The 17,244-nt window shown below is 43.4% G+C and overlaps 1 protein-coding gene and 1 long non-coding RNA gene across 2 annotated transcripts in view; one reads left to right on the top strand and one right to left on the bottom strand.

Moving 5' to 3' along the window:
- The window catches only part of CNKSR3 (CNKSR family member 3), a 61,748-nt gene extending 57,849 nt beyond the window's left edge, over positions 1–3,899 (bottom strand). Inside the window, exon 1 of the mRNA XM_080998386.1 lies at positions 3,685–3,899. Within this exon, the coding sequence (XP_080854512.1) occupies positions 3,685–3,736 (52 nt within the window). The 5' untranslated portion in view covers positions 3,737–3,899. The remainder of the gene's footprint in view (positions 1–3,684) is intronic.
- Positions 3,374–13,356, top strand: LOC308473138. Its single transcript, XR_013983940.1, has 3 exons — positions 3,374–3,442; positions 9,669–9,799; positions 12,976–13,356. It is a non-coding gene; the product is annotated as an uncharacterized lncRNA (long non-coding RNA).
- The last annotated feature ends 3,888 nt before the right edge of the window (positions 13,357–17,244 follow it).

A 17,244-nucleotide genomic window follows, 5' to 3' on the forward strand; every position in this document is an offset into this window, starting at 1 on the left:
GGTTTTCACTATCCATTGATGCAATCTTCTGAACAAAGGAAGTGCTACTACAAATAAATTTGATAACTACTAGCTCCTATTTGAGCTTCACTGCAGGAATTTCTTCAGAAGAGAATATCCTCTTCAGAAGAGCATACCATACAAAGAATAGCATACCACAACGATCAATAGAAGTTATATCATCCCACCCCACCCCCCACACCAAAGTAGGGACTTTTCAGCTCTCAAATACTATTTCAAGTTATTGTTTGCCTAGAATGACAGATTTTGTCAAGCTCTTTTTCTTCCTCCTTGCCCTCCCTCTTCAGGGGAGCAGAAATAACATGATTAAAATGTAGAAATTTGGTTGGAAATAACAGCCTAGTAGAGCACTGCCAAAAAAGGCAATTTTTCTTGGCTATGGATTAAAAATGAAACTTAACACCAAAGTGATTATTGAGCTACTTACATGCTTTTAAATGACATCTGTGCTGTCCAAAAGCAATGAAACAGATTAGCACGTGCCCATGAAGAGTTTCCTTCTTTACAGCCCACTGCCTTATTACAAACTCATCAGGCAGGAGGTAGCATTAGGGAACCTTCTGATGTTCAGCTGAGAGGTCAAATTTCACACTGAGAGCACAGGGAAAAAATGAATTCTCTAAGAAGCAAATCCCTCCTGTTCAAAGCACCACACATCCAACAGAAAGTTAAAACCACTAACTGTGGCAAGGCCAGGCCTTGATTAATTAGGAGAAGCTCAACTAAAACAAATGGCGAAGCACTAAATCTGAAAGAACAGGCTTGTACATTTGTGAGATTTGAACTGGGAACTGTCATGGTTCCATTTTCAGGCACTACACAACACACTAGCTCTCAAAGGCAGTCTTCCATCGGTCCTTTCTACTAATGAACTCTCCAGGACGGCATCTCTCTTAACTAGTTTGGGCTGCCCTGCTTAAATAAGTCACCACTTCAGCCAGGACCAGACGCAACAGCTCTTGTATAATAGCTCACACAATCTTAATGGATCAGTAACATTTGCATAATTCATGCCTACAGTTGACTTGCATATTCAGCCTTCTGAGTTGCAAAACAATGGCTTCTGACTTTGCAAAAAATTAGAAAGCATGTACAACTATGTTTCAGTCTTCACAGCAACAGTACTCTATAAGACAGAGGTGGCCAACATGGTGTCCTCCAGATGTGGCTGGACTACAACTCCCATCATGCCTGACCACTTGCCATGCTAGCTTGGGCTGGTGTTAATTGTAGTCCATAACATCTGGAGGGCAACACATTGGTTACCCCTTCCCAATGAGCTGCATGGATAATTTCCAACCTGGACACCATTTTCATTGGGTCCATGAAATTAATCCAAATGCTGCCACTTTTAAATGTCAAGCTGGATACAATCCAATAAGTATCAGGATACTGAACATGCAAAGGTAGCTGCTTCCCTGAACAAAGCATTATCTCAGCCAAGGAGAAAATACCAATTCAAATGCGAAACTGTAGTAATCAGATCTTCATCGACTGCCATACTTAGAGAGTATATTTCTAAGATTTGCTAAGAGATCTTTTAAAAAAAAGTTTTCAGCAGCAAATTAGCCATTCACAGAGTAAGAACCAAACCAAATCAATCTGTTATTCATAGCTTGAAAGTCAATGTAAATTGAAATAGATTATTAGGAGCTCCTATTCATCCTTCTTTACTAGATGATGCAAAAGCAGGAAACATGTATACTAGCAAAAAAGGATAGAACGAAGGAATAAAGTTCAGTTTCACACACAAGGTAAAAAGGTCTCTGGATCAAAAACATCTTTCTGTGAATGAGGCTTTAGCTGCACTGATATCCAGGCACTTGAGTCAAGACAGGAAAATAAAACCATGAGAAACTAGTGGAAAGAATAACAGAGAATGGCCCCTTCTCAGTAAGCGATCTCTAAACAGATTAACACACACACACATCCCTACATTTCCTCTCACACAAGTCTTCATATTCTAACAACTCTTCTTCAAGTTAAGAGTAGTGTGATAATAATTATCATAGCATTTGGCTAGTGAAATAAACTTATTGATCAAATAATACCCTGCACACCCTTCTAGACCAGATTAATCAGCCAGCAATGATTCTGGGAACCCATAACTGCAGTCTCCTATTACATATAAATATATATATTGGGCAGGGGGTGGGGGACTGGGGAAAATCCACCATTTAAAACTGCCAAAATGGGAAATCCAGTGAGTTGGGAGAACCTAATTTGCACCGAGTATATTTAAGAGCAGGTATAAAAGGGAAGGTGAAACCACTTTGAATGACCAGTGCCATACCATCACACCAACTAATTTATAGGAAGTAACTGAGCACTCTGAAACAAAACACCAGAAGCCAAGCTGGCAGAGAAAAACTTCTGCTGTGTGCACATTTGTTGTGCATCCAGTGTATTCCCACCATTGGTTTGGTAAGCAATGTGCACGCAGTAGCCACAAGCCTAATCTATCCTGTTTCAGTTTTATGGTTTCTTATCTAACACTGCATTTTGACGAGTTTTTCCTCAAGCCCGCTTGGATCCAAATTGAGAAAAAGAATGACCTAGATGCATTTTAAACTGGTAAAGTGTGCAGCCTATCATGAAAGCAGGAGAGACCTTAAAAAAGCCCTCCTGCCAACTTGTAGCACCCTATAACCTAAGCAGACAGTCTCAGACTTCACATTACTTAAAAGGTTTCGTCTGCTAGGAATGTTTGGGCATTCAGAGGGTGCCAACTATATAATGGACTCTTAGGTTGCACTCCCTAGTCCCTCGCGAGAAAATAAGTGGAGCTGGATTGCTGTAGCACAGCCCTATCCGTGTTTGTTCACCGGTACATCCAAGGAAGTTGTGTGTGCAGAGAGTATTGCTATATTAAGCGATAGCAATCCATACACTGCCTTGTATAAATAAAGTCAGCCACTAACGAGCCCATCTGTTCAGAAGGCAACCTGTGGAGTGTCGGGCATTTGGAGGCTCGATTTATTATCACCAATTATTGTGCGTAGAAGACCTTAGCGTCTTTAACTCGGCTTCTGTTCAAGCAGAGATTCACACGACATTCCCAAATCAGTCACAAGGGCGTCTTCCTCTTTAAAGCCCAGAATTTATCACTGTTCCTCTTTCCTGAGGTAACCTGGCTCTTCAAGAAGCCTCGCCGGGAATACTTAAAGAAGCTTGCTCTTTGTTTGTGTGAACGCAACACACCCCGTGTAAGTCCGGCGGGGGGGGGGGCGCCGAATGCGGAGCCCTCTCCCAGCCCAGGCTGCAAAAACAAGCCCAGGGCCGCGGCAGAGGCTCGTTTGTTGACACGCGAGTGGCTGCGTTGGGCTTCTGAAAGCCGTGTGTGTTTGTGTGTGTGTGTTGCTAACAGCCGGAGAACAGCCCGCCAAGCACTTTTCGGATTAAGAGCGGCAGCTAATTGCAGGTATGATCCCTCCTGAGGAAGCAGCTTGAAATAAAGGGGGCAGGAGAGGAGTTTGAAGGCGGGAGAACGAGGTGAAGGGGGGCAGGGATTGAGGACCCCCCAAGTTAAGAGGAAAAGTTTGAGAGGAGGAGGAGGAGGAAGAGAAGCGAAGAAGAGCAAACACTGCGCAGGGGGGTGAAAGAGAGCAGCGTGCCTCTCCCGCAGATCCAGGCTGGAGGAGCAGCCGGAGCCCCGTTCCTTACCCTTCGTCCACTCCACTACTTGCTTAGGGCTCCACTTGGTCACAGGCTCCATCCTCCTCCTCGATCCAGCGCTCTGAACCCCCCCTTGGCGAGGAGAATCCTGGCTTCTCTCTCTCTCTCTCCGCCCCCTCCCCCCTGCCCAGCCGGAGATCCCCAAATCCAGCAAGGCAAAGCGAGCGCCGCTCCCGCCTGCTCCGCTCTCGCTGCTGCCCCTGAGCGCGCGGGCTTCCCCCTTTCCAGGCTCCCATCGGGAGCAGGCAGCCCCGGCTCCGCCCCCTTTGGCCCGGGCCAGCCTCTCTCGCGCGCGCGCCGCCGGCTCCACCTCCACGTGCTCGGAGCAGCGCCCAAGTGGGGAAGCGGCCCGGGCGGCGCTCGGCTGGCGCGCTGGGGGCGAGGCGCTTCTGGGCCGCCGCCGCTGCTGTGCCCCCTGTAGGAGACGGAGAAGAGCTCTGCAAACTCCGCTTGGGTTCTCCAAGTGCTGCTTTCTTTCTCCTCCCCTGTTTCTTCGCCCTCCCCCGCCCCGCCGCCCTCTTTTCAATCCTGTGGGAGCTGGAGCGAAACTCCAGCAAGAAGCAGCCCAACCCAGACCGGCCCGCCGCCCTCGCCCACGCAGGCTTAATGCTGCTCTCAGGCGGGGCTGTTTTGCGATAGAGCTGGGAGAAGTGGCCAAGTGCGCACATCACAGCTGCCTTCTTCAAAAGGAAGAAACGTAGGTTTTGATGGTGGGGGCTCCTGGGTGGAGCCCCCCGGATGTTGCTGGACTGCGACTCCCAGCATCTCTGACCACTGATCATGCGGGCTGGGGCTGATGGTAGTTGAAGGCTGATCACAAGGTAGATGGCCGCAAGTCTTCCACCCAACCCCACCCCCAGGGGGAGAAGCTCATAACAAAGGTGTTTCCCCCCCCCACAGAGGGATGGCATAGATGACCGAGAAATAAAAATAAATGGTGTATGGGTAGTGTCAAACAGGCATTCTCCCAGTCTCTCGCACGCTCTCTTTCTCATACACACTCTCTCTTAACAGTGCCGGATTTAAGTATACAGTGGTACCTTGGGATGCGAATGGGATCCGTTCCGGAGCCCCATTCGCATCCTGAACGCAACGTAAGCCGCTATGGCGCATGTGTGCGGGTTGCGTTTTGCCACTCCCGCGCATGCACGTGACGTCATTTTGAGCGTCTGTGCATGCGCGAGCGGCGAAACCTGGAAGTAACGCGCTCCGTTATTTCCGGGCTGCTGCAGAGCGCAACTCAAATGCGCTCAACCCGAAGCACATTCAACCCGAGGTATAACTGTAAAGCTAAACAAGCTATAGCTTAGGGTCCCACTATCTTGGGGGCCCCCAAAATTTAAAGGGAAAAAACCCTGGATGTACATTTCCAAAATATAAGATAAAAAACAAAATAAAACCAACATACAGCAACAGTGTTTTGTGTTGTGTATGGACCTATTAGGTCCATAAATTACTATACAGTATAGCACATATTCAACACAAAAAAACCAGTGACAATTTGTTGTTGACAAAGGACAGCTGGACATATAAAGGGCCCCATTACCTTCAAATAGCTTAGGGCCTCATCAAACCTAAATCCGGCCCTTTGCACACGCTATTATGATCAGACCACAATTAAAATGGGCTGTTACTGGAGAAAAGATTACTGTATTGGTCTCTTGCTTGACAGTGTTGGAGGGGAGAGGCATGGGAACCTGCAAAGCAGAAACTTGTTTTGCAGACCTTGCTTTTAGGGGTCAGCAAACACAGCTTAGGACTTTAAAACACTAGGGCCTAGTTCTCACTGAAGGAGGGAAGGTGGGCTGTACCACATCAAACTATAGGCGGAACTGGCCTGATCAGGAGTGCCACCACGCCTACCTATAAAAGAGTGACATGATATCAAGAATGCTATGCTAGAACCTGCCTCAGGCCCATATAGTTTTCTATGCAGGAAATTGTATGGAGGACCATGCAGTCGGGCAAAACTCCCTGTAGTCTGAAGTCCTGCAGCACAGGCACAAATGTACTACCTCTGTGATAACTTTTTGTTTTATTTTAAAATTATATATTGCTTTTATATGTTAGATACAAATTTAAGGCAATTAAATATCTGATGCCAAAACAAAATGCCAAGACAAAAATTAAACTGAGAGAAGCAGCAAAGCCACAAGATAACATAGCTGCAGAAGGTAGCAAAAAATAAAGTTACCAAAAGCAGCAATCAGTAGCAAAGTTGCTTGATTTCAGGCATTTTTAGCTTGTTTCGTTTAAGTCCTATAATTAGTCAAGGAGCACAATTCCAGCAGCTTGGGAAAAAACCCCAGATATTAAACGCCGTTAACGAGGTCTATCAGCAAGTTTAAAATGTTTTTTTTAAAAAACTAGGGATGACAATTTTACATATCCAAAGAGCATTTTCACAGCATCATGCAGTACAGGAGACATGTTCTCTCCTCAGAAAATGTATTGTTTTTTTACTAATCGTTGCTTCCGTGCTTTTAAGATAAGTTTGATTCAGACATTTGTTTAGGCCTAAATAACAGTAGTTAAGTATTTACTGTACAGTAGTTGATCAATATATTGTATACTATATATACAGTGTAATGTATCTCCTGTTGACCTCTTTTGTTTTATTTTCTCATTCCGGTGAAAGAATAGCAATACTCTGAACATAATCAGCTATCCTCAAGCTATCCCCTCTGATGCATGGAGGAATCAAATCAGTTCTGCTAGTAGGAAGAGAGGCATTTGCTGATTCCACCTGCAGCAGCAGCACCCGTCAGTTTTGGGGGGTGTTGGGAGCTGCAGAAAGGAGTGGGAATTGGTAAAAAAAAAAAAAATCACTTTCCACCATAAGTGGATGCCTTTTGAAGCCCTTGTGCAAGAGCACCAATTGAATAAAACTGGTATTTTTTCTTTCATTTCATTGGCTAATAGCTTGCGTATAAAAGACTTATGTTGTATATTTTATTGTCTTCTCTGGGGAATTTCCCTTGTTCTCTTAAGGGCAGCAAATTCCAATGAGATAACGCACGTCACCCACTGTATTCACGTTCTGGTCATTTCTTTTTGTTCATAACATCCACCGACATCTGATGTAATCAAGAGACCAGGTAGCATGCTTCATTGTATTAAATTTCTTTGTTCAGGCAGGTGCTAATTTGTTTGCCTGGCTGCCCCCCCCCCCCCCCCCGCACACCTTCCTGGTTTGTGTATGGCATTATCATCTATTTATAAGTTGTGACATCTGTTTTCTTTGATCTGTTTGCTAGTTTGAAATGTTAATTTTGATAAAACTGCCGGCAACACCCATTTGTGCGTCAGGAGGCTTATTTCAGTATAGATCCACGCAGGCTGCATCTAGCCACCCACTTCCCATAAATTTCCTTTGCTAACAAGGGATAATTCTCAGGTCATCCTGTGTCTGTTGCTACGAGCATGGTGGGGTCTTTTGTGGAAGGGGTAATCACTGAACAATAACAAATTTATTTTTTTATTAAATTTATATACCACCCTTAATCTGAAGATTTCAAAGCAGTGCACAAGATAAAAGCACAAAAGTTTAAAGGTCAAGTGTTTTGTCCCAGAAACAATACGATATTCTTCAAATCAATGAAATTCTCTTTTGCTAATTTGGGAAGACCGCTTTAAAACTTCATAGGAAATCAGCAGCCAATGTGAAGTGCCCGTCATGCATCGTAATGCGAGTAGCTTGCAAGATAATCTCTTTCCATAAGGTTAAAAGAGCATAACTCTAGAGTGAAAGCTACAGTGGATACTGCCTTGAAGAAAATGTGGAAGCTACAGAGAATTCAGTGGCCCATCTCTTGGCAGGACTAGGTTACAACAGACATACAAGCCCTTTATTGAAGCATCTGTACTGTGTTCATGTCATTATTCTAATGTTAAAAGCTCTAAATAACCTAGGACCTATATAAGAACGTAAAGAGAGCTTGCTGAATTAGGGCAATGGCCCATCTAGTCCAGCATCTTGTTCTCACAGTGGCCAACTTCATGCCCATCGGAAGTCCACAACATTCACCTTGCCTGCATTTTCCAGCAACTGGTATTCAAAGCCATTCTGCCTCCAATATATAATCTTAGGGAGTACTTTATACAGAGGAATTTTGTCTCATCTCTACCTGTTTCTCAGGCATTGAGTAGCATTTTAAATTTTGAGACGCTCCTGGTGTTTCACTATTTCAGTCTCTTTTCTGAAAGTAAATGTACAGTGCAACCCTAGGTATATTTACTCAGAAACAAGTACCACCTTGAGTCAAAGGGATTTATTCCCGTGCAATAGGACTTTAGCCTCAGAGACTGTTAAAGGCCCCTGCCCCAATTTGGATTATATCAACACACATTTGTTAAACACATTTCTCTTAAAAGGACTTACCAGCAAAAGTACTTACAGGTGAGATATATGAGTGAAAAATCCTCTATGGCCCGCTTTATTCAACAAAATCATATCCATCTATTGCTTACTCTAGTTTTAAAACAAAAAACCTGGCATAAGTTTCAAATATCTCAGGGCTCTCTTGTTGACATATTTTACTGCCTACATGTAAACTCACAAGACCAGGCCGTTGGCAAACATGACAGAACATTTCCCCACTCCAGCTTGGATCTACAATATTCTGGGATTTGTTTCTTAAGGTCTTCCTGTCCTCATTTACAAAACACTTCTGAAAAAGGAAGTGTATGCACCACAGTGCTGTATTTTGCAAACTGGGCTTTAAGTTAGCTATAGGTGAAAAAAGTATTCAAATCATAGGGGCAGTTAAATGGTACAGTACTTGTGGATGTGCATTAGGTGACTCCTTAAGTTTTCGTCCAGTTTGAAATGCTTGAATTATTTGTAAAAAAATAAAATAAAGGGATGCTAGCAATTGCAAAGCAAATGGTTACATTAATAAACTTAGAGGCTGCTTCTGAAAATATGTCTGTTGTTAGCAATTCACAATCAATCAATTTCGATTTCCAGATTAAAACCTCTGAGCTGAGCATGGGGCCAAGGCTTATTTATTTGCTGTTACATTTATTTCCTGCCCTTCCTTTGAGGAGCTCAAGATACCAAACCATAGCAAAGCCAGCCAATTGTGCTTTATTCTGTAAAGGAATCACAGTTGGAAAGTGAATAAAATAATGTAGACACGAGAGAAGTGTTTAAACAAACATACCCCAGTATCGTCCTCCATCCAGCTTCCAGTGCTTTTTCTGCTGCTCTGGGGCCCCCCTCCTGAGTTCTAGCTGGTGTCAATATTTCATCCTATGATCGTTCAGCAACAGTGATTAAATATCCTTAGCAATTGTGCTGCCTGCTGAAGGCCAAAGCTGCCGCTGCATTTTCTGCTCTAACATAAGTCAACCATGTGATGCAGCAGCAAAAAAGCTAATGCTATTCTAGGCTGCGTCAACAGAAGTATATAGTGTACCAATCAACAGAAGGAATAGTACCACTGTATTCTGGAATACCATGTCCAGTTCTGGGTGCCACAATTTAAGAAGCATTTTGACAAGCTGGAACATGCACAGAGGAGGGCGACCAAGATGATCAACGGTCTGGAAATCAAGCCTTATGAGGAACAGTTGAAGTAGCTGGGTATGTTTTGCTTGGAAAAGACTGACAGAGGAAATATGACAGCAATTTTCAAATATCTAATGGAGGATGGAGCAAGTTTGTTTTCTCCTGCTCTGGAGGGTAGGACCCGAACCAATGGATTCAAGTTACAAGAAAGGAGTTTCTGACTAAACACTAAGGAATAACTTTTTGATGCTAAGAGCAGTTAGATAGTGCAACAGACTCCTCAGGGACTCTCCTTCCTTGGAAGTTTTTAAAGCAGAAGTTGGATGGCCACCTGTCACGGATGCTTTAGTGGAGATTCCTGCACTGCAGGAGGCTGGATTAGACGACCCTGAGGTCCCTTCCAACTTTACAATTCTATGATTCTCTGTGTAATTGGTTCATTCAATGATTCCTGTTGCAGAGTCATCTGTTCTCAGGGATTCTTTTCTGTCTGGCTGTGTCATCGCTTTGAGTTTGACCCCTTCCATTAGGAAAGCATGTCCAGTACAGCAGTGACTCATGCGGAGGCAGAAGTTGTTGTTTTTTCTGAGGGTGAGTAATTCTTAGTCTTTTACACTCTGAGAAAGAAAGTGGAAGGGAACACAGGTAGCTGCCTTATCCTGAGCCACACCATTAGTCCATTGAACTGCATTATCTACATCACAGGCAGGGAACCTCAGGCCCAGGAGATGAAAGCAGTCCTCCAAGTGCAGTGGTACCTCAGGTTACAGATGCTCCAGGTTACAGACTCCGCTAACCCAGAAATAGTACCTTGGGTTAAGAACTTTGCTTCAGGATGAGAACAGAAATCGTGCTCCAGCGGCGTGGCGGCAGAGGGAGGCCCCATTAGCTAAAGTGGTACCTCAGGTTAAGAACAGTTTCAGGTTAAGAACGGACCTCTGGAATGAATTAAGTTCTTAACCCCAGGTACCACTGTACCTCCATTTGTCCCTTGGGACTCTTCCCAACCACACAACTCATTGGGCCTGCTCCACACCCTCCTCCAGGGTTCTTGCCTGGTGGGAATGTGTCCTTGAGCTGCAACCAGAGTTCCTGTTTGCCTGGAGCTGAAATGTTGCCTACTCTACCAATGCTGAAATCACATCTGTTGCTCCACCAACTTTTTGCCTCTGGCCCTGCCTACCCCTAGCATGCAACTCCCAGAAAGTTGTGCATGAGGCAATGTGTCCCTCAGACTGAGAAAGGTTCCCCAGCCTGGTCTCCATTGATGGGCAGCAGCTCCCCACGCTTCCATGCAGGGCTTTTTTTGCAATCCTACCTAGATATACCAGGAATTTAACCTGGGAAATTTTGTGTGCAAATCGTGTGCTCTACTGCTGAGCTATGGCCCTTCCCCACAAAGGATGGTATACTCCAGCTTTAAAAGCTTAGGAAACACCACACTCTGTGATTATACATCTAACTACTATAACATCAGTGCAAATCTCAACTCAGGCAAGTTGAGTTCTTTTCCCTTATTCTTCCAGGGAAGCAAATAAGGATGTTTAATTTTAGGCCTATGTTATGCTATTGCATTCTTCTCTTGTGTCTGTTCTCTCACCAGGTATATTTCAGGCAAATACCACTATTTAACTCTTTCTCTTTCTCACAGGCTAGTGGCGCAGGGCACCAAATTCTGGAGGGCGCCAGGGAAGAGGCGGAGGCTGGACGCGGCGCCTCCTGGCATCAGCTCGCCACCCTCGCCCACCTCCGCCATGCTGCACTGAAGCAGCACTGCGTCCGGAGCCTCCACCTGCTGTGGCCGCCACGGCACGAAGCGGCCAGCTGAGCCGGGAGCCGCCACGTCCAGCCTCTGCCTCTTCCCCGCTGGAGGAGCTGCCCTCCAGCCGCTGCCCACCTCCTCCAGCCTCGCAAAGCTGGGTGCATCATCGGCAGCACCGTCCTCCCCAAAAAAGGTTGCCAACTCTGGGAAACGGGGGGGGGGGGGTGCCAGAGGGATCTTTGCACCAGGGCGCCAGATATGCTTAAGATGACCCTGCTCTCTCTCTCCCCCCCTCCCTTTTTGTATGTTCTAATAGCTTACAATTACAAGGTTAACATGGCATTTAGATGAGGCCACACATGCTGGCAGATTTGCATAAAATAATTCTTATATAAGTAATAATCCTATGCAAAAATAAGTGACACCTCTATTATGTATTTTCTGTTTTTAATATTGTGATTTCATGTTGTGAACCGCCCTGAGATCTACAGGTATAGTGTGGTATAAAATTTTAAAATAATAATAATAATAGACATGACTCGGCTGGTTTTTGTGTGATTGGCAAGCTTTTTGGAGGACCTTGGCAGTTCATTAGAAAATTCCCTCCCTGCCAGCCACACCAAAAGCCTCTAAGCAGTAAGTAGACAGACCACATTTGCAAAAGAGAAACTTTGTGTTCCTGCTAGAATCGTGCAGGCCTTGTGCAGCCAGGTTCTACCAGACAAACTCAATTAGCTATTCAATTAGCTTAGAAGGACGTTAGACGCAAATAGAATTTAACCCTCATTAGATCATGTTCTGCACTAATAATTATTGTGTGTTAATTTGGCTGCAAACTGATAAGCTGGATCAAAATACAATTAAATAAATGTGTGATTAAATAAATCACAACCGCTTGTAATAACTAGGTCACAGGTTTAGGACCACTGTGTGCTATAGTTCCAACAGCCACCAATAGTAGCAGATGCCACTGGATAGCAGATAGTTGTCTATCTGGCCTGGTACAAATGCACACAGAGTAGAAACAATATCAAGGAGCTAAAGGAACAACAGTGATGTCTGTCACCTCTAAGCTATCCTGCTTTTTGTTATGTGCATGATTGGCAAATGCCTTTGCAGTCAGCCTTTGACTTAGTCTCAAACTGAAGTTAAAGACCCTTATAAAGCTTCAAAAAAATTCTTTGGGGACGCCAAAGGACATTACTGCAAGTAACTGTATACAGTATTTCATAAATTTACAAGGGGAAACATTCATACTGCAGACTAACGAGTCTTAAGGACTGGTACCACATTAGCTGCATAATTTGAACATGTTTGGGAATGGTCAAATATTTTATATTCATAATTCACTTTTTGCCTTTCACAACTTCACAAAATGCAGTGTGTAATATGTACACGATCCTTTATTTTTAAGCTAGTCAATCACAAACACATTTGACGACTAGTAGATGGTACTGGAAGCTGAGAATTCACACCAACCCCTACTGAAACAATTAACAATGGATTTACAAACTGTAAGCTGCAGACTGAGTTCAAATAAAGAATTATTTCACAAATTGGGACTGCAAAAGCTGCAGCCACAATGAACAGTCATTGTTCATTATAGTCAGTCTAATCAATTTGGCCACTGACCAGCCTCTCATTGTCGGCAAATATCTCCAGGCACTTCTGGATGAGATGGATTGGCTTGATTCATTTCATGCAGGCTTCAGTACTGAAACTACTTTGGTCAACCTACACTGGGAGGTGCAGGAACATAACCCTGTTGATTTTCCTGGCTCTTTCAGTGGCCTTCAGCACCATCAACTAGGATACCTTTCTAGAATGAAAGTATGATAATATTTCTAGGTGGGGTTGGGGACACCACATATTTACTCCTTTAAAATGTGATGATGACCACCAACTCACACAAGGCTTTAAAAGTGGATTAGACAAATCCATGAAGGATATGAGCCATGATGGTTATATGTTCAACCTCCACCATCTTTTGTACTGCTGTACTCAGGTCCTGTTTGCAGGCTTCCCATAGGCATCTGGTTGGCTACTGTGAGGAGAAGATGCTGGAGTGGATGGACCTTTGTTCTGATACAGCGCGGCTCTTCTGATGTCTTCTGATGTTCCGTGCCAGGGTGGTTTCTGCAGATGTTTTCCCCTGGAAGAAGACTGCTGCAGCCTGAACACAAACTTTGATCTCTTGCCCTCCTGTTGTCACTGCGTTTTTAACCCCAAGGGACACAGTCCTTGAAAGGAAATACTAAATATTAAAACAACTGGGCCTGTCAATGGTCTGGAAGAGAGAATAAAAGTGTATTGTCTGGTCTGCAGTATCATAATACATGCTAGTGGTGGATTACATCGCAAAAAGCCAAAGACTTCAAACGGTATTGTCTCCTTATGGCCTCCAGCATAAACAAAACACAGTTGATGTTGTTGCTCTAATTCCTGCTATTGGCTCTCCCATTATGAAGCCATATTTGTGTTTCTAGCACAGTGGAGTCTGTTAAATGAAGGGGAGGTCAGCAAAGGAGTTTCTGCATGAGCAAATTGCACAGCTCATGGCACGCACTTGGTTCTTGCAGAAGTTTCCGATTTTTGCCAAGACTGGTGGACTCCTTTACATTGCTCAAGCTTTTAAATTATACTATCAAATATGAAACAGTTGTTCAGAATTGGAAAGGAAATATAATCATCCTCCATTGAAGGCATTGGGGAAGGCAAGTTTACATGTATATAGTTTCTGGTTTTGAGAGGAGAAAGTTGCCAGACTTCTGCTAAGAAAATTACTTGTCCTACAGGGAATCGCTACATCTATTTTTGGAAGATCAGGCAGATTTTGAAAAGGATTACATCAGATAATTGCTTTACCCTTTTAATATGTTTTACCGGTTCTCATTAAAAAATGTCCTTTTCGTGGCTTTAGTTAACCTGAAGACATTCGCTGACAACCGATGTCCTCTTTTGCGAAAATCCAGACAGCCGTGTAAAGGTGCCAGTTCATGCAACCAACGGAAATGGTCATTCAATCCTGCTGTGTATTCCCCCATCCAGATTTACCATACCGAGTGTCCAGTTTGCCAAGAGTAAAATAAAATAAAATAAATTCTTATTCAAAAGTCAGGAAATAAGATCAAGAAAGGCAGAAGAGTTGTGTGCCTGATAGATAATGAAAATTATTTTCATTTACAATAAACATCACAGCATCAGCAATTCATAAGTATAAGAATACGAAAGTAGAGTACAACCATTAATTAATTGAGGAGCCTATTATCAAACCTCACGTTGATACTGCTTTGCGCTCCTGCCTTTTTCAAAATAGTGGGATGTTTCAGTGAAAGCCACAACCTCAAGCTTCTTTGTGAGCAAACAATAGTTCTGTGGGGACCCATTGCAGCCTCTCTCCCCTTTCCTCAATCAGAACAAGTGTCTAGGGTTTCGACCAAGAAATTGCAGTTGGAGCATTTGCTGCTGTACTAGAAGGATGTTACCCCTTTAATAGTGAACCCAAGGATAGATGCGAAATGAGTGAACCACAGGGGGATCACAAATTCATATGGGCTAGTTACCCTTCAGCTGGCTTCCATCATGGTATGTTTCCACTTGCACAATGACATTTCTTAGTCAAGAGTTACATAGGTTTTGTCAGACAGTTGCTTAGTCATAGCTGATTTACGTTTCACTCTACACAGCCTACATATACCCAGGAGAGCCAGTCTGCTTTGGTAGTAAAAAAAAAGTTTTTAAAAAGGTTTCCAAAAATGTGAGTGGAGAGATGTGTTCATCAATGTGAAATCTGTATTGATGGAAATGACAGCTATTCCATTTCTGGAGTCTGACTAGTGAAACGTTCTGTGCAAGTCAGTCTTTAATTGATCCTTTAAGGAACAGCTATAAAGCATAGCACAGGGGTCAGCAACCTTTTTCAGCCATGGGCTGGTCCACCGTCCCTCAGACCATGTAGTGGGCCAGACTATTTTTTTTTTTTGGGGGGGGGGGACAAATTCCTATGCCCCATAAATAACCCAGAGACGCATTTTAAATAAAAGCACACATTCTACTCATGTAAAAACACACCGATTCTCGGACTGTCTGTGGGCTGGATTGAGAAGGCAATTGGGCTGCATCCGGCCCACGGGCCTTAGGTTGCCTACCCCTGGCCATAGCATATGTGCAAGAGACTTGTGACCAACAGAACATCTCCTACACTTCATGGAATAGCATATAGCATTGTGTGTGTGTAAACCATATATACACACACTGACTAGGGTTTGTCTCCAACATTAGTTAAAGCAGATCTACTTAAATTAATGAGCATGTCTGATTTAGGCCTATTAATTTCAATGAGTCTACTCTGAGTAAAACTTAGTTGGCTACAATCCTATATGGATTTACTGACATTTCACAACTAGCTAAGACACGTGGAGCATTTTGAAAGCTTGAAAGTGCTGTAAAAATGTTGCCTTATTAGTGTTGACTTTAGTTAGATTCAGCCTTTGCTCTGGCTAATTCTTTTCCTGGCCACAATGTTGGTATCCTTTGTACTTAAAGAGAAATGCCTTGTGAATTGAAAGAATGATCATATCCTTCATGATTACTATATCTCTAAATGTTGTTATCCTCTTAAAAGTAGGGGAAGCTCAAGGACCTATTGTGAATGCTATGTTCAATTTCTAAGGAAGAAAAAAACCCCAAAGGAGGAAAATATATTCAAAGGCTTCACAACTGCCTCTTTCTTTTAAGGCCAGTGGACTGGAAAATCCTTTTATAAAATCTTTTCAGGAAATTCTAAATTTCTTGTGCTCGATGTGTGTTTTGTGTTCATTTGTTTTACCTTCGTAGTATGTGCTTGGTGAAGAACGCTATATATCTTGAGGGTAGCATTATTTGTTTGTTGCAGAGGGAGATTAAAGATGGATTACATCCCTGTTGAGGCATAAGGTGGTCTGACATGTCATCATCATATATTTCCATTTCTGTAACAATCATTCTTGCTAAGAATGAACAGATCACTGAATGATGCCTTGCTTTGGAATTGCCATCGGGCTTACCTCTTAAATACAACCTTGGCTGTGTACACACAAAACATTTAAAGCACACACTCACAGTCCCCCAAGAGAATGCAGGTAACTATAGTTTAAGGGTGCTGGGAATTGTATCTCTATGAAGTATAAACTCCAGTTCCCAGGATCCAAAGGTGAGTAAGTGCTTTAAATGTATAGTGTGCACCAAGCCTTGCTTAAAAAAAAATTTTTTTTCACTAACTTTCCTATGAGGATCAAGTTATGTCATATCTTTGATGCTTCGGTCACCCAATATTCAGCTTTTGTCACTCCTGTAGTCATAGTGTTAAATGTGTAAATACATTTAGCAGGTTTAGATTTGTTTCATTTAAGTAAGCACCACAGGGGGATCAGGACCATGTGATGGGGTAAGGGTGAGCTAATGCTTTCCATTTCACAAAATTGCTATGGGCTTTCACAATGAAAGGATTAGCCAATCCTAATCACATATCCACGCCCACCTGCCCCCATGGCTGTTATTTAAATGACAAAAAAACAAAAACAAAGCCTAGACAAACACATTGGTTGATTGATTGATTCATGCATTTAGAGTACAGTGGTACCTCGGTTACAGACGCTTCAGGTTACAGACGCTTCGGGTCACAAAGTCCACTAACCAGGAAGTGGTTGCTCCAGGTTAAGAACTTTGCCCCAGGATAAGAACGGAAATTGCACGCCAGTGGTGCAGCAGCAGCAGGCAGCCCCATTAGCAAAAGCTCACCACAGGTTAAGAACCATTTCAGGTTAAGAACGGACGTCTGGAACGAGTTAAGTTCTTAACCCGAGGTACCACTGTACAACCCTACACAGTACTCACTTACCTGGGAGAGAGCCCCATTGAACTTACTGGGACTTACTCTTGAGTGGCCAAGCCCTGTTAATATCAAATATAGTTTGGATGTTAATACTAATGTAATTCAAAGTGCCGTATGACAAGGGTTAGCTGAACTGATCAAAAAGTATGTGGCCTGTGGCATTAAACCAAAGTAAGAAGGTTAGCCAGGAGCTTCAAATATACAACCGCTTACATGTGTGTTTCTTGCCAGCTGGGTTTCAGTGGGTGTGATGCTCTGCTTAAGCATTAAACAAATAAGAGCTTCACCAGCAGTTTAGCTGAAGGCAGTTTTACCAGATGGTGTTTAATTATGCTGTTTTCAGTTGCAGACTCCTCCCGCATTTGTCTGCTGCCTTAATGGGAACCAGGGCAAATTATTTAA

This window comes from Podarcis pityusensis (assembly GCF_964106645.2).
Source record: "Podarcis pityusensis genome assembly, chromosome: 3".
NCBI lineage: Eukaryota > Metazoa > Chordata > Lepidosauria > Squamata > Lacertidae > Podarcis > Podarcis pityusensis.